At 41.2% G+C, this 23,393-nt stretch overlaps 2 protein-coding genes across 14 annotated transcripts in view; one reads left to right on the plus strand and one right to left on the minus strand.

Moving 5' to 3' along the window:
- Positions 1-8,204, plus strand: part of FMN2 (formin 2) — a 150,067-nt gene extending 141,863 nt beyond the window's left edge. For both annotated transcript variants that reach the window (XM_071739066.1, XM_071739067.1), the window contains 2 exons: positions 4,626-4,707; positions 6,103-8,204. In XM_071739066.1, coding sequence (XP_071595167.1) covers positions 4,626-4,707; positions 6,103-6,129 — 109 coding nt within the window. In that variant the 3' untranslated portion in view covers positions 6,130-8,204. The remainder of the gene's footprint in view (positions 1-4,625; positions 4,708-6,102) is intronic.
- The window catches only part of GREM2 (gremlin 2, DAN family BMP antagonist), a 59,661-nt gene that overhangs the window by 9,457 nt on the left and 26,811 nt on the right, over positions 1-23,393 (minus strand). For 3 of the 12 annotated variants that reach the window (XR_011724918.1, XR_011724916.1, XR_011724915.1), the window contains exons 1-3: positions 16,971-17,303; positions 13,213-13,726; positions 175-328 (exon numbers count right to left, since the gene is read on the minus strand). Coding sequence is in view for 7 of the 12 variants with exons in the window: in XM_071739070.1 (XP_071595171.1) it covers positions 13,219-13,726; positions 16,971-16,972 (510 nt within the window). In the remaining 5 variants the exon portion in view is untranslated. Of the gene's footprint in view, positions 1-174; positions 329-10,705; positions 10,766-10,852; positions 12,948-13,212; positions 13,727-13,958; positions 14,066-16,970; positions 17,305-17,458; positions 17,651-23,393 lie in introns of those variants that run through there. The other 9 variants (XR_011724917.1, XM_071739070.1, XM_071739071.1 and 6 more) reach the window with 7 other exon arrangements.

A 23,393-nucleotide genomic window follows, 5' to 3' on the forward strand; every position in this document is an offset into this window, starting at 1 on the left:
ACTTTTAAGTCAGAATTGACATGAGATGGGACAGGGGTCGATAGCAAATGAACCAAAGTCAGTTTACTGAAAGAGAGTGACTTGGAGAAGCAGTTAGTGTAAAGTGAGACCATCAGTCTATCAAAGCTGCTTAACACACTCTTAAGTTTGCAAATAATTCCCATCACACTTAACCAAGTTAACTCTACCATCTGGCTTCTTTAAGAGTGCACAATATCCCTTGTCACCTGTCTTACCCACTCTCAGATCATGCCTTGAGCATCTGTCCTGCTTCTGAGTTTTTGGTTGCACTTGAGAGCAATGTCTCTACAAAGGGACCAAACAGCTTCTAGAACAGAAAGTATTAGAAGCATAGAACTAAGTAGTTTAAGTAAAAACAGATCTTCAGAACAATAAATCAATCTATAGACATGCCTGCCTTTGCCTAAGGGTCATAATTCTCAGGAACGGGGGAACACCCACCTTCCTCAGACTTTTTTTCCACAACCTCCCCCGGTGGCAGCCTATCTTTCCACACAGGGCCTGACAATTGAATCCCCACTCCTTTCTCAGGAATGTCTTTTTAACTGTTTCATGCTTTTTTGAGCTCTTTGTACTCTGCATTGGCAGAGCAGCAGTGTCACTTTGGCCTGGAGCCTGGAAGTATGTAATTGTCTGCAATTGCTTCTCCTTTTGTGACTCTTGGGAGGCTCACAGAATCATAGCTCTTGAGTTGTTTTCTCCAAATATCCTCTTCCCTGGTATTAAATAAGATCCATTAATTTCTTCGTGAAGCTCTACCAGTTTGCCATAGTTCAATTAGTTCACCCACTCTTCCTGGTATAACCACTAGACTTCTTAAATTTTTTGCACATTTGGGTCTTAAGTTGCTCCTCCACACTGATCAGGATCTTATGGAAGTCAGTGGGAAGTAGTACAGGAAAACCCAAACAAGAGGAAGGCAGATAGGATTCAATTTGGTGAGAAATATGGCTTACTCTAGGCATGAGCTGACAGGAGCAAGGTGGTTTTGCCTAAATCTTGTTAGTTGCATGGACAGGAAAATGAATCATTAAGGGCTGGCGGAGAAAAGCTAAAAAGTTGACAAAAAAGTTACTACTGGTAATTGAAAGTTATTTTCCAGATGAATTAAGGCTGTTGTCCTTACTTCAAAGGTGCTTTTCTAGATCTTGCAATTGGTACTGATATTCATATCAAAACACTACCTTTTGTTTTTCCAGCAGGATTATGTCACTGTAATTTTACATTTAATAAAATCCCAATTTAGTGGAAGGATTAGCCTCCTGAAATTGCACTTGCATACTGTAGAAAATGGTACCACTTCCACTGGTTTATGATTTAGCAAGGCTAATGATCACCCTCGACTGTATTTCACCAGTCTGCTGACTTTTCTTGTATAGAAACAGATGTAGATTTATACAGTTTGTAGGGTTTCCTGTTTTAACATGGTCACAAAATACACCTCGTAACAGTGAGACTTTCGTGTGTTTCCTTTCCATTTCTAAGGACATTTCTTGCTGAGGAAGCATCCATATAGGTCATAGTGGCTTCAGCAAGGCTCTATTCAACCATTTGAATCTTCCTACACAGAGGGTGGGATGGGGGCCAAGAGAGCCTGAGCTGTCCCAAACCCACAGAGTGAGTCAGTGATATGGTTGGAACTGGAGCTGAGTGGCTGTGAGCTCTCAGCTTTTTCTTAAGTGCATTAGGGAGTAATGCTTCTCATCTTCTGCATTCTCAGTGGTATGAATAAATAGACTCAAACTCGAAGGAATTTCCCCAAAGCTCCCAAAAACATGAGGACTGCAACCATACAAGTGAGACCAGAACCTCTTACATAACCCTAAAAAAATGGGTAGCACAAGCTCAAGGTTGTTATTTATCAGTCTGGAGGCTGTGGGTATTTTTTTTTTTCAAGCAGTCTAAGGGACACAGAAGTCCTGACTTCCTCCAGCACAGAGTGGGCTTGTTCCTGGCATTTTTCTGTTGCAAGCAAAGCCAGCCTTCCTCCAAAGAGCTATTTCTCTGATAGAAGTGGAACATCTAGAGATGCTGTGCTTCCAGTGACACTTAATGGGACCTGCTTTTCAGAAAATAACCCCTAGCACTCTGTTACCAATAGCTCCATCCTGTAAGAAGATTTTTGTTTTGAACAGGAAAGCTGTGCTGCCTTCTGACCTGGTGTGTTAGGCAAGCAGAGGGCAATCTGGCCTTGAAAAGGGGGGGGAGATATTTAGATGGGACAAAGACTGGGACTAAAGATTCCCTGACATTTCCTGAGAATAACATCTGGATCTGTGTGAACTGGTTTGGTAAATATTTTTCTATGTTACATATGCTGACATTTGCATGATGAGTAGTCTGAATACCTGCATATATTACATTGCTTCTATAAAACAGTCATTTTGATAACCTCAATAGTACTTCTGCAGTCCCTGGGATTTGATACTAATTTAGTCCCAAGTAAGATTTCATTTTCTTATTTAAGTGATGTCTACCAGTTAAGGGAGCCAGCTATTGTTGCATTTGAAAAAGAGGAAATTACATGATAGATGTGCTACTTTATATCTGACTTTGTAAGAGTGGCTTTTGATGGGTTGGAATGTGTCTGATTGTTTGGAAAAGATCAGTGTCACAGATACTTTTCCTCCTTCAGATAGATGTAAGTAGACACGAAGCAGAAGAAAATGTGGCATTTTAGGAAAATAAAAAATGTCTGAATTTTCCTGCGTTCTGTACCATTCCCATAAGCTTCTGCTTAAAGCTATCACCACATTATGGCTGCCACTTTTACCAAATCTATTTAAATAAATTTTAAAGGTGAATTACTTGGCTGTTTGACATTTTTTGTTCTATATTATACTGCATCAATCTATCTGATCTGCAGTCAGATAGAAAGTGTTACAGTTTGAAAACAATAGATTTCAAAGCCCTTTTTTCCTCCACCTGCACACATAAAGATCTTTTATTAACATAAAATATAAGGTCATCAAATGAAGAGAGCAGCTTGGTGGAAGTGCTGGAAAAGAACTGACATTTAAATTAATTTTTGAAAGTATAAATTTGAAACTTATGAAAAGAACAAGGTGTGTCTGGTGAAGTTGGACAAAGAAAGAGATGAATGTGAAGGCGTTCTTTTTAATGTGCTTAGCAGACCCAGCTGGAGTCTTATTTTCAAAATCTGGCCCTTACCACACAGACAAAAAATATTTTAAAATAATAGTAACACAAAGTCTGATTCTCACATTGCCCTGTGTAACCTCAGTGAAATAGCAGACATGCAAGTGGTCTGGAGATGAACCGCAAGGAACCAGCCAAGGATTTATCATTTCTTCAATATCATTTTACAGTTGCTACTTTTTTTTTTTTTTTTTTCTGTTGGATTATGATAAAAAGACAGAGTGAGTGCCATCTAAAGTCCATCTTTTTGGCAAGAGCAAACCAATAGAGGATTTACTTTTTTATTTTCTACTTTCTTAATTATAAATAATATTCTTGTCTCTCAGAAAAAAAATAATTGCACATCTCATGCCATTTAATGCCATTGTACAGAAGGGATTTTCACAAGTCTTTGAAGCTCAGAGAATTCATAACTTGAATCTGTATTATCTGTGTTTCAATAACTGTATGTGTTTGTAAGAGTGATCTACAGAGTGAGCAAAAATGGTAAGGAAAAGTTTTACAGTGTGCCATTGAACCCACCAGGCTGATTCTGGCAGGCTCCCAGTAGGAGCATAGCTCTCTGCCTGTCAGGGTTAGTCCTCTATCTGCATGATGAAAAAAAACCGAAACCCAAAAACATTTATCCCATGAAAAAATGTGGCATTTGGTGGTATTTCACAAGGACCTCATTTGGAACCATTTACCAAGTCAGTAAGCACTAAGAAGTGGGCCCTCACTTCTGGAACCTGCTCCTTTCTTTATAAGCAGCCCAAGTGCTCACATAAGCCTTGCTGTTCACCTTCCCTTTTGGGAAGAGAAGTGTACAGTGCTGTGTACCACCTTGTTTATAAACAACATGTTCTTTAATAATGAATCTGCAATTTTTCATTTTTATTTTTAGTTAGAGAGTGAAGACTAGAAATTTCTGTTCAGCTGCTTTGCCATTTTAAACACAAACTTATAGGGTTAAAGGGAAGATAGCTTGGTGAGAACCTTTGCTTAAACTCTAGTTAAAGTTCTGAGGTTCTGGGAATAGATGAAGAATGCTTTTTAAATACTCATAAAAAGAAAAGAAGCTTCCTTAGCAGCATTTGGTACAAATGGTCTCATAAAGGTAATCTTAATGTACCCAGTATATTTTAAATCTTGACATATTTAGTATACTACTATACTAACTAGTACTATATTATAGTAATATACTACTGTAGTAACCTCTGATTGCTTTTGTAACTAGAACTGATTATGGCAGTGATTATTCCTGTCCTTGTAAGTACCACTGTGTGATGTTATGGCAACAACAGCCACAGAGTGCAAATGCTATTTTGTGGGAAGTGCTAATGAAAATGTGGGCAGTAAAGCTATGCACTTGAGTCCTCAGGCCTAAATTTGTTAGTTATATGCTGCAGTGTCTTTCAAAATGGTTTTGGTCTAGGAGAATATTTATAAATTATGTCTCTCTTTAGAGTTAAAGAAGCAGAGGAAGTCTGCAGGCAGAAAAAGGGTAAATCGCTGTACAATATAAGACCAAAACATGACTCCGGAATTGTAAGTATAAATTGTAGTCCTACTTTTGTTTCCATCCCTCATTCTACTTTTTTCTCTTTGCATTGTATAGATATGGTACTCTTGATGTCCTTTTTTGTTCTGTTTTTTAATGTCTAGCATTTTCATAAAAGGTGTTAGATTAACAAACTTCAATGCTACCTGTGGATGTTACCCCACAAAACAGATATAGCCCAAGGAAGAGCAGAGTATCATTGCCTTCCCCCCTCCCAGTCTGCCCACATCTCTGTTTTGGTGTGGGATGCACCTAGAAGGCAGAAAGGCAGTTCCAGTCTTCAAGCACATTCAGTCTGCATTCACTCTCTTTTCTAGAGCTACAAAATGTAAGGAAGAATTGTGATAGGTACACATTTTACAAGTAGGAGCCCCGTATCAAAACCTAGTGGCTTCTGTTCTACTGGTCTGCGTTTGTTTGGAATAGAAACCCCAGAAAAAAAGATAACACTGTGCTCTGGTCATTCCTCTGGAAACAGATAAACAACCTTAGTGAGAGCAGGGGTGTAATTCTAGTCATTCCATGAAGCTTTTCCACTATGACTGCCTAAGCATTGCTAGGATCATGACTGATTTTACAGAAAATAAATATTCCTCTAGTGAAAAGTTAATCCAGCACCTCCCATTAATATTATACCTGTAGCAGCCAACCATAAATTATATTTGAAAATATTATGCCAAAAGAATTTTTCGTGTCTCTGTGTCCCTGTTTGTTCATCTCCAGGAAGGAATTAATTCTTTTGTATTTGTTGTCATGGCTATGTTACTATGACACATCCTTGAAATGAAGCAGGTGATATTTTACTATATACTGGCTGACACAGCAAGAAATAACATTGCATATATTGTTTCTTATCCTCAATACTTAGGCAGAGTTGGCTGTGGTTACTGCTACCAGAAATGTAAATGGAGTAACAGCTTGGTTAGTAATGATAAACTAGATTTTATTTTATCCGTTTTATTTAAAACCAGAGCAAAATATTTTGGTTTGATTTTTAAAAAAAAAAAAAACAACTCAGTTTAAAACTGACTTGGATTTCTCCATCTCACCTATATGTCACCACATATACAGACATTAAGACAATTTTTTAAAGTAATAACTATAGGCATAATTTTTCCTGTATCATCATTATTCTTATTTGCACTGAAACTGGGACTTGCAGTTTTACTGAAAATTTGATAGAGTGAAAATCAAAATCAAAATATTTCACAAGCATTGTGAAAGTCTACGTCAGTTCTAGCTTTTAATGGAATTTATCTGTGAAATCACTTCTACAGTAAGTGTAACTGAACAGTGCTCAATGCATTACTGTGCTTTTCTTATTTGTATGAGGTGGTTTTATGTATATTCAATTTTCTGCTTTTTTAATTTTTATTTTTCAGAAAGCAAAGATAAGTATGAAAATCTGAGAAGAAAAGCAAAACCCATTGTTACCTGGTTACCAAACTTCAACATGCCTGTGGGTGGGGTGTGAGGGGGAAGGAAACTACATCATCCTGCTCATTTGCTTTCTTGACCTTTTTGAATTTGCTTTTTGTTCTCTAGAGTTCTCCACCAATTGATGTGTTATTCTTGTACATCCATTCACAAATGTAATCACTTTAATGGAGTGCCCAGCAATAGACTAGGTATGGACTTGAAACACCTTCCCTGTACTCTGTATCTCCTTTGCCACTTGAAAACGATATTTTGTAAAGTGTAGGGTATGTTACAAATAGGCCAAGCCAGCATGCATAGGAAGTGGCATTTGCATCCCTTCTGAACATGCTGAAAATTGCATTCAGTCAAACTTCATAAGAATGCTACTTGATACAGTGAAACGTTTCCATTCCTACTGGCAACATCTGTCTGACACAAATACTTCATGGCACTGCACTTAGATTAGGGAAAGAAATGTTACTCCTAGTGAATTGTTTGTATCCGTTTCATGTTGGCATTTGTAGTTTGTATTTTGAATCGTTAAGTGCTGTTTATACAGTATAATCAATGCTTTCCCAACTCGTTCGGTTGCCCTCCATGACTAAATATTTGTGGAACAAGATGTTTACTGTAACTATCTTTAAAATCGATAAGGCAGCATACTTTTACTTCATCTTTTGCCAAATAGTGAATGCCAGGTGGTATGGGGGTCAGAAACCCAGCATTTAAAAAAAATAAAATAAAAAAAAAAAAAATAAAAAAAAAAGCAAGTGAAAGAAAGCAGGAAAATACAGAAAAGCACAGAGTATGATAGAGAGTATAGAGAGTATGAGATTTGGCTATTATAGTTTGTTAAGATATATAAAGCAGCTAATACTTTTACATGAACTTTAGAAGGTATAGTATAGTTTTAACTGTTGATCACTTAAGTCAGGAAGGCTTTGGCCACATGTACATGACTTCCCTTTTGGAATTAGCTTTACAGTTAATTTAAAACTCCTTTCTAGAGCCATTCAAAGGTGCACATGGGGAATGACCTTTATGGAAAACAGTAGCCACTTCTAGTGACAGAACATAGCCTACCAGCTAAGTGACATGGATTTCAGAATTGCAGACTTTTCCTCCAGGCTTCCAGTGTCTCTGGGAAGGAATTTAATGATTGAAATACATGACTTAGGGCTTCCATTTTAGACCACATGCTTAATTCTTATTTGCAATCCAGGATTTACAATAGCAGTTTTGATCTGCTCAGTCAAAACCAACCCCTTAAAGAGCCCCAGATCAATCAGCCTGATTGATAACATTTTTTCCTTCCAAGAGCACTTTTCCTGAAAGCAGTGTATGCAACTGAATTGGATGCCCATGCACACAACCTTGGAGCCTGAAAGAACTGGGGTAGGGCAAATGAGCTCTAGACTGCTGGGTTGGGTTATTCCCTGTCTGATCTAGCACATCAAGAGATGTTCCTGGCTGTCCAGAGGCCGATCTACCCTGCAGGGTGTCTTAAAAGGGAGTGTGGAATATGACCTCAGGAATGTGTTGTTCTTCACGTATACCAAGCACTAGAAAAAATTGTTTTTTTCACTATGTGAAAAGTGAGTCTCCTGTTGCTGACAAAACTATATGAAAATCTGTACTTGTAATAATTTCTGGCAGGGATATAAATTACCAAGAATGGAGTTCTAAAATTTTGTGTTGATGAGAGTAACGTTACTATTTGGGGAAGGGAAAAGAAGAGATTATTTGCTGTTACAACTAACTTATGGAAAAAATCTTTAAAAAATAAAGCTATTTTAATGGCACTGATTCAAATCCATGTTTGTATTTATGTAAACAATAGATTTTTCCTCATAACTTTGCTCCTAAGTGCAAGGATACCGTAGCATGTTTTCATTTGTAGCCTTCCTGTTCCCTTCAGTACCTACAGTATGTATATTACTATATTAAATGAAATAATAGATCATCTAACAAAGATCACTATGTGCAATACTGTATTTAGTGTTTCTATTTCAATTTTTTTAGAATGTTAATTTATATGAAAATAAAAGGAATAATAATTAAATAATTGCCTTCTCTCTTCACTGTCAGGGCTATGCTGTAGTTTGCTGGCAACCATTTGCTTCCTAAGCACCAAGTCCCATTCAGGCTCCTGTGATCCTCTGCTCATTGTGAAGTGATGGGTGGAAGCCAGGCTTCTCTTTCCTTGCCTTTTAGAAGCAGAGTGGCTGTAATTCCCAGTTCTGTGGATACATTACCTTTTCCCCAGCTGGTGGTAGTAAGGAGCTTCCAAGTCCTTTCCCAGTCAAGCTGCATCACTCACTTCTCTGGCTTGTCCATTTCCCTTAGGTTTGTACCCTGTACCTACTAACAGTGTATCTGTCTCAAGAAACTACTAGGACAAAAATATGTATTAAAAACTATTATCTCCATATGATAATGTCTATAAGCTTCACCACTGCTCTGTCATCAAGTGGCACACTCTGCCTTTTACAGAGTTCTGTGCTTATGTTCTGTTCGTGTGTTCTTCAGAGAGGTCGAACACCCCCTTGCTTCTTTCCCCCATTTACTGCAACATCAAGCACAGTACACTTTGAGTTGGCTGCAGTCCTACAAGAGTTCTCATGGCCAAAATTCTCAGCCTTTGCTGATCAACAGCACCATGTACCACTCACTGCTACTTAAAAAAAAACAACAACTAAACAAGGACTTTCATACCTGAGCAGCAGATGTGACTTACTGAGAACAAGTCTGTTATTTATGAGGAGCTAAGATGATTAATGTTGTTTTGCTTGCAAAGGAAAGCCTTTCAGAAGCATGGTCCATGTGTCATGACACAGTGCTGGTTAGATTTTTTGTAGCACCTTTCATGATCCCAAAGCACTTCCAAAACTTAGTTAAGTATTAACCAGCAGTGGCAGTGGGAATACAATCAGTGATATCTTCCATGGAATGATGTTTTTTCTTGTCCAGTTTTTCAGTGAACAGCATAAAAAGCCAGAAGCAGTTATTAATTTCACTGAGAGAAGACAAATCAAGTCCTTGTATTGCAATTATTTTGTTGCATACTCTAGGTTAATAGGCAAAACTGAATTTGTGTCAAGTCTATTACATCAGTTACTGGAGTTACACCAATTTTAAGCTGCTGTGGACAGAATAAGTGAACACGGATAGAGCTGAGTTTTTCTGAAGGTAATGTCAACAGGTGACCAAGGGGACAAGACAGAAAACCATGTCCTGCACCATTCAGGTCTGCCACTCTTCAATCAGATGGATTTCTTCATTACAGAACAGGTTTTCCAGGCCATGCTCTTGCTTATGACAGACCCATCTGTACCTGTGTTGTACCTGACTTTCATCCAACCTTCCTGTGACAGCATCCAGTGGTTAAGGCCATTGCCTCAAAAAGATCTCTTTCTAAAGATAAGGGGTCCCTGTTGAATCAGCTCTGTTTTCTCATTTTTTCCCACCTGCAGCTCAAATTTAAGTTCTTAAAAAAAACAGGGAGTCCTTGTAACTCACCCCAAATGGTGGTCCAGCCAGTGCTACTCTACTCTAGGAAATACTGTGTCTATCTGATTATTTTTCCTCTTCATCTGCCCAGGGAGATCTGCCTTGCCCTTGGGCTGCTTCCACAAGGGGAGATTTTTGGATTACAGTGTATGGCTCTGGTTCAGCAGCTGGGCAGCAAGGAGCTGGGAGAGCTGGAATCCAGGATGTACCAAAGATTCAGGTGGGTGCTGGGCAATGGGGCAGGGCAGTGGCTGAGAGAGGCACCTTGGAGATTTCTGCCTGAGCTCCTTCTGAGCTGAGACATTTTGTGAGTTCTGCTCGGAGAGCCCTAACCAGGATGAGGTAGCTAAAACCCAGCAAAACAGTAATTCCCCAAACCAATAGCCACAGAGAGAAAAAAATAACATCCCCAAACCGACTAAATTGCTGAACTGTCAGAAGGTTTGGGCAGGAGATGGGGAAGAGGAGACAGCAGAGGGCTCCCTGCAGATGTCATTTACAGTGACAGAAAGGACACAGCCCACCCTTGATGCTTGTGGTCTAGGTGCTTCATCTTCTTTCAAGACCCCCAGCATGCATCTCTTCTGGTCACATGGAGGATTACTACTTAGGAAAGCCAGAACTGACTTTCCTCACTGAAGTTTTGCATTCAAGATTCTTTTGCTACAATCTTTTCTCTGAGCTGGAAATAAAAAAACCCCAAACCCCAAACACTAATGCTCCTTTGGAGAGATATACAGTGTGCTCATTCAAGAGCTACTAGCAACTGTTCAAGGTCACCTATATCATAAGATACGCTTTTTTTTTTTTTTTTTTTTTCCCCTGCATGTAGCTTGGTGCCTGTTACATAAGGATCTAGCTATATTTAAGCAAAACCACTTTGGTCAGAATAATTGTTACTTCTCTTACCACAAGTGATGCTGGCAGGTCAGCCACTGGTAGAGCTTCGGTTATTTTCTTGTCAAGTAACCAAAAAAACAAATTTTTGAGCATGCAGAATCAACTCCAGAGTCTAGGGTTAGCCCAATTTATTTTTCCCTCTTGCCTTGTGGGTACTTTTATGGGGGTGGGGGACAAGGGAAGAAGTGGCTTGGCTTTCCCATCGTTCACCTCCATCTGGTAGGGACAAAAAAGAAGCCAGGGAATATGCTGAGTAGAGAGGAGTTGGACACAAGGTGTTGAAGCAAAGCCCGTACACCTGAATGCCATATAACCCTAGAGTAACTTTATTATTTAATCTATAATTTAATAGTATACCTATAAAATAATTACATTATACTTAAAGCATTTCTTCATTTTTGTTTTCATTTATAAAACAAGAATTAAATACAGTTTTAACCAATACAAGCTCAACTCAGTTTTTACATAAACACAGCTCCTAGAAGGAGCTTTAAGCTGCAGCATATTCATATTGCAAACTGGTGAAAAAAAAAAAAAAGACCAACAGGCAGGGCATAGTTTAAAGAAAAAAGAATCTTGCAGAATTTTCCTAACTGAAGTTACTAGGGTGCTTTTTCTCTCTCTAGTCCAAAATGCCTGACTTTCAGTCATTTCTTTCAAGTGGAGACAGATCCCTGGAGTCTTAATAGGCCATAGCTATTGCCACTTCCCCCAACCCCAGACACCCCAGCCCTCTCAAGGCCAGGCTGCCCAGTGCCCAGGCATGATGCTGGCAGGGCAGCTCTAAAGCAATCCCTGGGTGAGGAGTCTCCCTCTGCACTTCTGACAGGCTGAAAGATCACAGCAGAAAAAAAATCCCTGGCTGTTCACATAACAGCCCTGACCAACCTCATCCTGCCCGTGCCAATCCCCATAAACCGCTTGGTGAGCTCTGGTGGAGCTCGGTCCTGAAAGCCTCTTAGAGCAGCCTGTCCCACATGATAGAGACCTGGGGCACTGAACCCCTGGCTGGTGAGAGTGCTGAACACATTAACCCTTTGAAGAGGCTGCTGGTGGGAAAGGGGCTCCCCCAGCAAGCTGGTTTCACTCCATGCAGATGCTGAGCTGTGAGCCGTGCATCAGGGAGCTGGCGTGTCATTTTTAATTTGTAAGCTTCAGCCAACTGAGCATGCATGGTCTTTGGGTTGGGGGAAGGGGCTGGTTTGTTTTGAGACATAGAATTTTAATGCAGCTGGGACTAATACAGATCAGAACTGGAACAAACGGGATATACAGGACATGCTAAACTCCATCAACTGAATAACAACATAATGTGATTTAAAATGAACTGCAAGCGTTCACCAACACTGATTATGTAGGACTCAAAAACTGAGTGGACCACCAGTACTGTAGCAATTACAGCTCACTCTCTCCCTGCTCCTACAGCTGTGACCCATTCCAGAGGCACTGACTGGTAGGTTTGTTCTTTAACACTAACACATTACCGTGGTTTCCAATCACAGGAGAGACACCACTCCCAAAAACCTGATGACAAAGATGCAGCTTTTATATATTCAGTCCAGCAATGACCAAATTTTGTCCTTTCTGTGGCAGTACTTTTATACCTTAAGTGAAACATCGTTCCCTTAAGTGTTCTCAGCTCCTCTCCAACTCTCCCAAGTCTGAGCAGGCATAAATATAACATCTTATATGGATGTTGTCCTTCTGGGAGTAAGAAACACACATCTCTAACACAAAAAATCCTACTGAAAGCCTATTTATACCATGTCCATTGTAAGCCAGGCAGCTGACTGAGCAACCGAAGTCTCTTACTCAACACATTTTAATCTCTGGCATAGTCTGCCACAAGAAAAATATACATGGCTAGGTCTATAATACTTTAAACAGCTTTTTACTATAGCTAGGTTACAAAATAAACACTGCTGCAGAGACCACGTGTCCGATGTGCTCCAACCACAACAGCATCAGAACCCATCCTCAGTCTGCTCTGTGGTGACAGTGGCTGGCCCAGCACCTCACCCTCTCCCCTTGCTTCTTATGTCTGCCATTCAGACAAGCCTGGAACCATCTGTCATTGCACAATTAAAGTTGTCTTAACGTGATGAGCCTCATCAGAGTCTCACTTGCTGTCCACACATTATTCCTCGTTGCTCTCCCTCATCTGTGTCCCCCAGTCCTGGGCAGCATCCCAGTATTTCCAAGTGGGAGCACCAAGGTCAGGTCCAAGACATGAGGAAGGTGATCTCATCTTGTGGAGGGGGCTGGAGTGTAGGGCAGAGGGCTTTACTCCACACAGTGGAAACATTTAATGCTGGATGCAGCCAACTGGTTACTTAGATGCTCAATCCCAACTTCTGTGAGCCTCCTCCACTCCAGAAGATTCAACTACCAGATGATACTGGAAACAGAATGACATTTTTGTGATGAAGTGCCTAACACAGCCCATTAAAAAGCTTTATTCCAGTAGGCAAGTGACAAGGAGCCTTTCTTTGCTGGAGAGATGCCTCCAGAAAAAAACAAAAACAAAAACCAAACAAAACAAACAGACACACTGAAAAAAAAAAAAAAAAGGGAAAAAACCCCAAACCAGCAACAGACAGTCTGCTCAGTGGGAGAGGCAGCAGTCAATGGGATGGGTGCAACACCAAGCAGTAGCTACACACCTGCTCTCACAGTTTGCCGGAGTTGTTAAGATTCACAGACATGCACCGGCACTGCTTGACCTTCTGGATTTTCTTGAGTCGGAAAGGCGGGTCCAGCTCGGGGCACTCCAGCTGCACGGTGGAAGAGGTGACCTTGTGCGGCTTGCAGAAAGCGCAGGACTGGAAGGACTCCTCCTCCTTTTTGACGTGCCGGGGGATGTAGAAGGAGTTGCACTGCCCATAGCAGAACCGGTTGATGATGGTGCGGCTGATGCAGCCCTCCTCGCTGACAGTCTGCCGCAGGGGCTGCGTCTTGCACCAGTCGCTCTTGAGGTACTTCCTCTCGGTGACCACCAGGGCCTCCTGGCTGGAAGCCAACACCTCCTTGTTCAGCTGCTGCCTCCGCTCCGAGTGGTTGCTGCTGCTGTCTTTGTAAGGGGAGGGAATGGCGCCTGCGGGGCGGTTTTTCCTGGTGTCTGTCACTCGAACCAGGGCTGCCATCAGGAACACGGAGAGGGCGAATTTCCAAATCATCCTGCAACGGCAACACAAGGAGCTGTTAGGGGAGACGCGGCTTGGAGACCGCGGAGCCGCGATGGGGTTGAACTTTAAGCGTGCTTTTAGGAGGAGTGGAGACCACGCCGCCTTTGTAACCCCGCCACCAGATCAGCTCGACCCGGGAGCGATCATTTGTCACGGAGAGGACAGGCCCTGGGGAAAGTCACATCGGTCCTCACCCCCACTTCCAAAGCTTTCTGACTACTTACTCTCCCCCCACAGGGACTCAGCTGCTTTGATGGCCGAAGCAGTGATTTTACAGAAGCTTCAGCCAGAAAGACTTCTGCCTTCTCTGTGCAGTCCTGGGCCAAACAGCTGGGCAAACTCCTGGCTAGGAAAGGCTCAGGAGCCTCCTGCCAGGAGGGTGACAGCTGCTTTGGGGACAGCAGGGGAGAGGGGAAGGGAATACCAGGTTACACAAGGTGAACTCCCATCTGCCTCTCCAGACCCTGAGTCCCTGCCCAGCCTCATTCCACACAGACATAGCAAGAGGTGTCCAAAAGCCTACTTTTTATTCTTTTAAATTGTTTCTGAAGTTTCTTGGGGGTTTTATGGCATTGCAGGCTTGCATTTGTTGTCTTTGTGGGAGGCCGAAAACTTGATGGATTGATTCTTGCAGTAAGAGGAAATGCTTAAACACAACTTTGAGGGCTTCATTACTGCAATGCCTCTTAGGCAAATGGTTTAATAAGGTTTGTAAACAGGACAGAATTCAATATTTATTTTAGATGTTAAGGAACAGGGTAGAGCATAAGCCAGTTGCTATGCTAAAATAGTCAGCCAGTTGGCAAAAATATTTTTTCCTATGGTTGTCTATTAGAATTTCTTGTTCTGTGGAGCATCTCTTACCAGCCCTTGGATGTTCACCAACAACTTGTCTGATTCATTAAAGAATGTGTCTCAATGCACTTCCAGGATCAGTACATCAGAATAGATGTACTCAATTTCCTCATGAAGCCAATGCTCACCAGCAAACTGCCACAATTCTTTTGGCAATTCATTTCATGTCATTCTCCCTGAGAAGGGAGAACTGAGGCTCTCTAAGGTGCCACAAGTGACTGCAACCCAGAACTTTCCTGTTCAGAGCCAAGGACACTTCAAGTCCTTTCAAAAGTCCTCTGCTCACCTTTGCTGTTGATGAGCTGCATATTTATAAAAGTATGCAGATGAAAGTCCCTGTCTTGCCAGAAAAGCTTCAAATCCTTCCAAGTAATGATTTTTTTCTCCTTTAGAGTGATGCCAAGACAAAAATGTCATCAAACCAGCAAATATAGTTATGTTTAACACTACAGACACTTGAGATGTTGCATAGGTACTCCCGTGCAACAAAGACATTGACAGATCAAAAAAGGGTTTGTGGCAAAGGTGCAAGAGAAGAAAACCAGCACTAACATATACTTCTCACCTAACGAAAACACTCCTAACATATTTAACCCCTATGGAGATAATATCCTTTCAGGTGATTTTCTAGGTTTGCACAATCTCAGTGTTTGACTGCATTCCTAAGGGGAGAAGTTTGATGTGCTGAAGGGAAGGGAAGTGCTAATCCCACAGCTGTGAAGGGAGGATGTTCTGATGTGGAGTTGAATTTCACCAGAGTGTGCCCTTGAAACAGAACCACCTTCAAATGGAAACCAGTGTTTCTAAGACTCAGATAAGCTCATTCATCTGCAATCATGCCAGCTGCCCACTGACACCCATTGGAGTCCTGGGTACTTTAAATCAGTGGCCTATTTTCACACTGCTTAGCATTCAGCACACAAGTCCAGAAGTTTTGTCCAGAGTTTTTAAATGAAGCAAGACTAGACTTGGCTTTGCTGGCAGGCACTGGAGCCAAGACCATTGGATGTCAACCCACACAGCCAGGCCAAAACCTAATCAGGTAATTAGTTGCAGTTGAATATAGTTCCACGCTTCCTTTCAGACTGTTCTCATGTTATTCTGCACTGATGGCTGCATTTCAGTAGTAGATAAAACAACTGATCCCCACTGCTTTGTGTTTTCTATAGAAAGTGAAGGGAAAAACCCAGGAGTTACAAGCCTACATCTTCTAGAAAAAGGCAGAGGTGAGCTCTCCACAAGATGCCTTAAGTCAACACTCTTTAGGTATACATGAAGGGGGCCTACAGGAAAGCTGATGAGAGGCTTTTCACCAGAGAAGACAGTGACAGGAAGGGGTAATGGTTTTAAACTGAAAGGGCAAAGATTTAGGTTAGATATTAGGAAAAAATCATTCACCACTGGAATAGGTTGCCTAGGGAGGCTGTTGATGCCCCATCCCTGGAAGTGTTCATGGCCAGGTTGGATGAAGCCTTGTGCAACCTGGTCTAGTGGGAGGTGTCCATACCCATGAAGTGGGGTTGAATCTTGATGATCTTTAAAGTCCCTTCCAACCCAAACCATTCTATGATTCTCAAAACTCAAAAGCCCACAAAGCAATTGGGCAAACAGATTCCCTCTGTTGCCCTTCAGGAAAGGATTTTTCAGCAGGGATACCCCCTCTCCAGTCTCATTTCCTAGAATCCTAGAATGCAAGAGGAGGGTAGAGGTCCAGGGGCACATCAGGAGAGATGCTCTCTTTCCTCCTTTTTTTATTTTGGGAAACCCTGTCTTACCACAACTGCCCTTTCTCATCATAAAAAGGAAAATCAAAACCATTTCAGTTTTGTCTCAAGGACAGGGTCAAGCAGAAAACCTATATAAGTACTCAGGTAAACCAACAGAGAGCTAACAACTCAAAGTCTACAATATAGAGAAACATTATAGTAGCTTTCTAATTACTGAAATCGTTTTATGTAGACATGGAGAGACATTCAACAGACTAAGTAGGATTTATTCAGTAAGTCTATGTTTATAACTAATAAAGCATTATTAATCAAAGCCACTATTGTACAGCTACAAACCAAATGCTGCAGCCCATGTCAGCAAGTTGCTCTACAGACAGGTAGGAATTCACCACCTATTTCTGTCACTGATCCTTGTCAAACCTGGATCTGACAATGTTTACATAATAGCATAATAATCTATTTTACACTAGCAGGTCAAATGTGTAGCCTGTCAGATCATGGAATTTCTAATCACAGGGTTGCCCCTTCCTAGCCTGCAAATCACCCTTTTCTAAGCCCTGGTACACAAACCCCCTATTCAAGCCCGTAAGGGTGCAAACAAGGTCACTCAGTGCCAGCAACATGCCAAGGACTCCATATATTTTCAGTACTCACATGGAAAGAGAAGAAAAAGCTCAGTCTTCTCGGAGATCATTTTGGTAACCTCAGCCTGAATGCAAGGCAGTGTGGTGACTGCTGTCTGTCTGCTGGCAGAGCAGGATGAGAAGAAACACAAAACATCCTGGCGAAGAATCTGACTTCTGGCAAGAACAGGACAGTTCTTTCCTAGTTAGATGTCACCAAACTGAACAGCATGGGGCTGAGACCAAGCAAGTGAGAAATGCCTCGAGAGGCTCAGAACACCTCTGACACTTGAAGAGATGCCAGCCTGGGTCCCCCCACTCCCACCAGAGCAGGGGCTCCATCCCCATGGCAGAGCTGGTGGAATCTCTCGTGTGACAGATTTCAACTTCTTCAAGCGTCATTGCCAGCTGCTGCCAGCTCCCCCCACCCCTTTTTCCAGTGCCTGAGCTGATGCAGAAAATAACTTTGGACACCAAACGAGGCCTAGCTGCATTTGCCTCTCTCATGCCAAGTTTTACCTCTTGGAAATAAGGAAATCAGCATTAGGTGTTCATAAACTCATCATATCCTTCACGCTCGAGCTGGGCTGTCAGGTACTCAGGAGCATAAAAAAAACAACCTTGGCCAATGGGACAAGAATGCCAGAATCCAGTTCTGTAATCCAGAGAGGTCATGGCACTCAGCTCGGAGGTGAAGACCCAGGCTCACTGTGTCTGCCCTTAGCTTTATGTCTTCTTTGTATCTGGTTACTGTGTAACATAAAATATCTACCAAGTCAGGCTCCCTCTTGCATACCGACCTTCTGGCCCTATAACTCATGCATTCTTGAAAGCAATCCAGCTCCAAAGCAGGACAGGCAGTAGTGTAACCCCCAAAATAGCCTACACTTTTGCGGTTAGGGCACTTCTCTGGGAAGTGGAATCTTGGATTTGTCCTCAGAATTCAAGTGCATCCTTTTTGAAGAAGTCCCCCAACACAGAACACAGAAGTATGGTTCTGTGGCTTGAAAAACAGGGCAGGAGGTAATGGCAGCACCTGTCTGTGCTGGGTGACTGCTCCACGGATGCCTCTGGTTGTCAAAAGTGTTACCAGTCAGTTCCTCAGCTCAGGATGCAGTTTCTGACTTGGAATTCCTGTTTCAGAGATCAGCTGACTTCAGGGTTGCAGGTGGACAGAAAGGAAAAGGGATGTAATGGGAAGATCATCCCATCCAATGTGAGACCCATTGCTTTGTATTAGCATGCAATCTCTAAAAAGCATTTGGCATCATAAGCATTCACCTCACTTATACAGGTATTACACACAATCACCTCCTCTTATTCAGGCCATCCTAGGAAGGATTCAGAAAAAAAGCCAAAGCCAATGCTTAAAAAAAAAATAGTCTGGTTTAAAAAAATATAATCTGCAAATCTGCTCTTACCATGGAACTTCAAAGCCTACCTGTTTAGCTTAGTCACAGGATGCAATCACCCTGTAAATACATGTGGAAGAAGATTTACTACTATAAACCTATTCTACACCCATCAAAAGCAACGTAAGAGTCAATGACTGGGAAGATGATAAAGAAATTTAGAGATACTTTACTTTTGAGTTCAACTAGCAGCTGAAGAGTTAGACTTAGAAAATGGTTTCTCTTCAACTACCAGCAAAAGGCAGGAATTATAGTCTAGATTAGGTCAGGTACAGGTCTGTGCCATGCCACACACACCATCACATTTTACCACCCATGTCAATCTTTCCCAGTTTCCATCCTGCAAACTCCAGGGACACAGGAGCTCTCCTGTGGAATCAGCTCTTCAGCTGACTGGGAATCCCTGTCTAAAAAATCTTCTACTCCCCACTTACTTTCATATTAGACCTAGTCAGAAAGGCATCTGTATAAACCAGCCATGGCTAAAGTAATGTAAAACCATGGTCTGCATGGTCAGGTCTCAGTATTTAAGGTGGGACACAGGAAGTGTTCCTTGAAGACAAGCCAGGTAATAACTTTTCAAAGAATTAAAACTTGGCTCTAGCAACAGATGTGGGAAGCCAGGAAATATCAGATTCTCTACCAGGAAGCCAAAAAAGCTATTTATTTAATTTATTAATGGTTAGGCCTGATTCTAATGGCACAATGTTCACATTAAGACTATACAAATCAAGCATCTTTGTGCAAGGGAGGTATTTGGTGCTAACAGCTCCCTTTTAAGTATCCCTTAAGTATTGCTCCTGTGTCTCAACAACGTCAGCAATAACTGAACGTTGTACTTTATTGTTTTTTCCAGAGCCATGACCTTTTTAGTAAATCATTCCATCATTAATAGATTCCCATTATCAAATTGCCAAGACTGAGGCCAGCCACAACAACAAAACGTGTTAGAGGCAGGGGGGGAACACCAAACTTTAAAAAGCCCTAAGAAGACTCAGTACTGCAAATAGAATGTGTTATTCAGATACTCAGATTTTACAAATCTTTGCATTTTAGCAGCAAAGAATTACCATGTACTTGGAAAACTAAGCATCACTTTTAAAAACCGTTGCACACAACACCGATGGGAATAATTGTTTAAAAAAACAGTAATTAGTGTCATTACAAGCAGAATTTTTTCCATTCTTGCCCTCTAAGAACCTTCTATAATGCTTTGAGAGAAAGCTATTTCATTGCATCACAGCCCCAGCAGTAGGTGGGAGAGGGAGAAAACATTTCTTTCAGACTTAGCAAACTCCTTGTATCCTTTTTGGCTTGAATGGAGATCCTTCCATCTCTCCATCTTTCCCTCTCCCTCATACCAAGGAGATTTATCTTCCTCTCCTTTGCACTAACACCTCTCCCACAGAAAGGGCCAAGCAAGCCCACAGGGAACACCCCAGAAGCTTTGAAAGAAACAGGAAAACTCTGGATGCTTCAGGAACCATCCTGTCCTCTCCAGGCTCTTGTTCTGCTTTTGAAAGAGGAAGGTGGGGTTGGATTTCACCAATACCAGCTCCTGTTCCTTAGGAGAGGAGAACATCTCCCCCATAATGCCTGAACTTAGGGGTTCTCCCTGTCAAGACAGTTCCTGGTGACACTGAATTTAAAGTATCAAAAACCAGAGCACAACATCAACAAAACCCAAGCACAGAAAGCAAAGATATTCGTGGGGACTGCCTCCAGAAATCATGCTTATAACCACTGGACCATTCATTCTTTTAGGAAAACTTCAGACAAGCTCATTAGAAACTGGTTTGAATGCAGCTGCTCACTTCAGACTTAGAGATCCCATTACTCCAATGCTCCTCTTTGCACTGACATCCTGCCAGGAAATCTATTGATTTAAATATTGTATTACTGATCTATGGTCTTAGGCTCTCCACTGGCTGAGTCCTTCTTACCTTGCATAACTTCTAAACCTGTGCTTCACTTTATTTTTTTAAGTATTATTAGTACTGGAGGAATTGAGGAATTGTTTCTCATTTTTCAAAGCCAGGACAAGGAGTTTGTGATGAGATTTTTGAAGATTTCATTAGCTGAGGTATCAGCTTTTATCAACTATATCCAAGATATGACCTAGAGTTGCAGAAGACTGGAGAGAGGAGTCAGGGGAGCAGAGTAGAAAGGATTGGTGAATCCAGCTCTGGTATTTTCCTTTAAGATACATTCACTGGTACTTATATCCATGACAAATACCAATGCCTCCCAAAACACACATACACATATAATAAATACTAAGCAATTACTTAGGCAATCACCCAACTAGAAGAAAATAATAAAGGAAACATTGTCCAAGTTTTCTGGTGTTTGTCTTTTTTTTTTTAAGGCTGAGTGTTATCCAGGTAATAGAGTGGAGCAAGATGCTATCAATCTCATACTGCTCTGTACTTATCAATAGCAGAGATCTGATTCCACAACTGTGTCAGTGTTCATCATTTTAAAACAGGGAAATTAAAATCTAGAGGATGAAAAAAAGGTTCAAGAACTGTGAAAGCTAAGTCATCCTACAGCAGCTCTGGTAACGCAGCAGTGCCAGTTTCAGAGGAAGGTGAATACACACAACTCAGAGTAAATAGTAACAGGTAATTGGGCAAAGGTTTTTTTAAATATTGTGATGATTAAAACTCTCAAATTTTGTTGCAATTTCAGCTTCAGGAACTTATGGTTTTAGAGCCAACCAGACAAATATCTGCCTGGTGAGCACATGTGAATTGTCCCAAGCAGAGTGAGATGTCCTGCTCAGAAGTGTCTGGGTAGTCATCAGTATTGGCAGCACATGCAACACCAGGGAAAAAAAAAGAGGGGAGTGGGAGGAGGGAAAAACTCACAAAATAAAACCAGATTTCTTCTTGCTGTTCATGAGGGTGATTTTCTTTCTTTCCCACAACCTGGTTTTGGAGAATGCTACAACAAGGAGGTGGGAAGATAAAACAAAACAAAAAAAAACCAACCCAAACCTTCCTGGATACAAGAAGCATAGTTTTCTGGAAAGAACCTATAAGTCTAAAAAATATCTCTTTTTAAGAGTGAGTAAGGTTGAAAAGATACTTTTTCTCCTTCTCAGTGTTCCTCAGCTTTTCAGCATGAGATTAAGAGCCCCAGAGAGTCAAGTCAGTTCTGTCTGCAAATGAACATTCTGTCCAGCAAGCAATAATAGCCTACATTTAACTTTATTCTTCTGTGTAGAAGACAGCTGGTACACTCCCATTTGGCAGTGTTTCATTCAGGAGAAAACAGCAGACTTCTGCCCTTGGGAAACTAAAAACTAAGTCAGAAGGGAAGCGGTGGCTTGAGCAAATGTCTTCATTTGTGTCCATCCCTCAGCTGTTGGAAAGGAGGACAGTCAGCTCGAGAATGGGAAAAGTTCAGCATTTAAATACAATAGCTCATTTCATTGCTTCCTCACTGGAGAATCAATACTACAAAAGACTGTTTTGCAATGAGGAGTCTCCATTATATTTTTGTTGTTTGCATTACAACAGAACATAGAAATCTCATCCAAGACCAGTGCTTGACTAAGCAAAATAACATTTGCAGACTGACTTGGTGAGCTGCATATGGTGGGACCAGAACAAAGCACAGAGGGGAAGGGAATTACTGGAGGTAAGATCTGAACTGAGAATGTACTTTTTCCAAGCTCTTCCAATTGCCCTGCATGGCACCAGCGCTATTCTTTTTGCTGATCAGTCCATATTTATTACCCTCAGGCAAACTCTTCTTTAAAAACATTATGCTTTTGTACATTAAAATGGTTCCTAATAGAGTTTCCCTGCGTATTAGTAGAACAGAGATGGAATAGAACAGAGATGGAAGCTTTATACCTTCAAAAAACACACTACTTCCAGAGCTCATGGTTCATTTTCTAGATCACAGTAAGGGAGAAGACCATTAGCCTTCAATATATGTGCATTACGTTACTTTTACCATTCCCAGAAGAAGCATCTCATTTGGATGAGATCAGTTCCAGAAGGAAACATTTGCACATTAAAGCATCACAAAAGTGCTCAAAAGTATTTCTGTGCCTCTTTTAATCATTAGAAAAATGCAATTACTGCTAAAAATCAATAGGTGGCATGTAATCTTGTATATGAGAAACACTAGATTAAACAGAGAAGTAACATTTACATTTTCCAGATTTTCTCATAGATTCAGATACTTGTCCTCGTGTAGGCTCTCTATTCAAGATTCTCAGTTACTGCATTATGATTCTGAAGTATTAATGCTCCTGTTTGAAAGATCCAAGGTGGTTTTTATGGTTTAGTGTTTGTATTATGAATTTTTGTAAGCCAATATACTCTTTGTAGAGCTGAAACACAGTTGGTTCAAATAAGAATTGCTCTTATATCAGTACCCTACAGGCTCACCTTTCTATGCAGTGACTGGGGAATTGTCAGTCCTCCTGACCAAAACTTACAGCCTGCAGAAGACCCATACTAATGAGCAAATAAAACAAAGTCTTGAGCCAAACCAGCCCATTAATCACACCCAGGTCCATGCCGTGTAAACGTAACAAAGTGCCTTACCAGAATGCCTGGTTTCACAGAAGTGCCTTTTTCTCCTCAGTGAGGCTAAATTTAGGGAATCCTTTCATCCTTTTTTTGCCTTTTCTTTGGTTAATAAGCAGCATGCAATTACACATCTGACAGTTCCATGCAATTACAATTTTTAATTCACTGACCAAATTTCAAAGCAGTTGGTCAGCAAGGCAGCTTTGAAAGTCCTATTGCATTACACTAAGTGTATTTTCTCCTAGGGGATACAGGAAGGCATAAAAGTATTTCAGGGAAGGGCAAGCAATGGGGGGATGGGACAGGTCAAGGATATCAGAGTTTGGTACCACAGGAGGTGTGAGTAGTAAAGAGGACGTTTAGGGTTACTCTGGTGGAGTGGCACACAGAGCACATCCATAGAAAATCAGAGTTCATGAGCTCTAATGTTCACATGTAATACAAGACACCTTGAAACAACAATGGGTCACCTCAAATTTTTTAAGACATTCT

The sequence above is a fragment of the Heliangelus exortis genome, chromosome 3, assembly GCF_036169615.1.
Source record: "Heliangelus exortis chromosome 3, bHelExo1.hap1, whole genome shotgun sequence".
In the NCBI taxonomy this organism is placed as follows: domain Eukaryota; kingdom Metazoa; phylum Chordata; class Aves; order Apodiformes; family Trochilidae; genus Heliangelus; species Heliangelus exortis.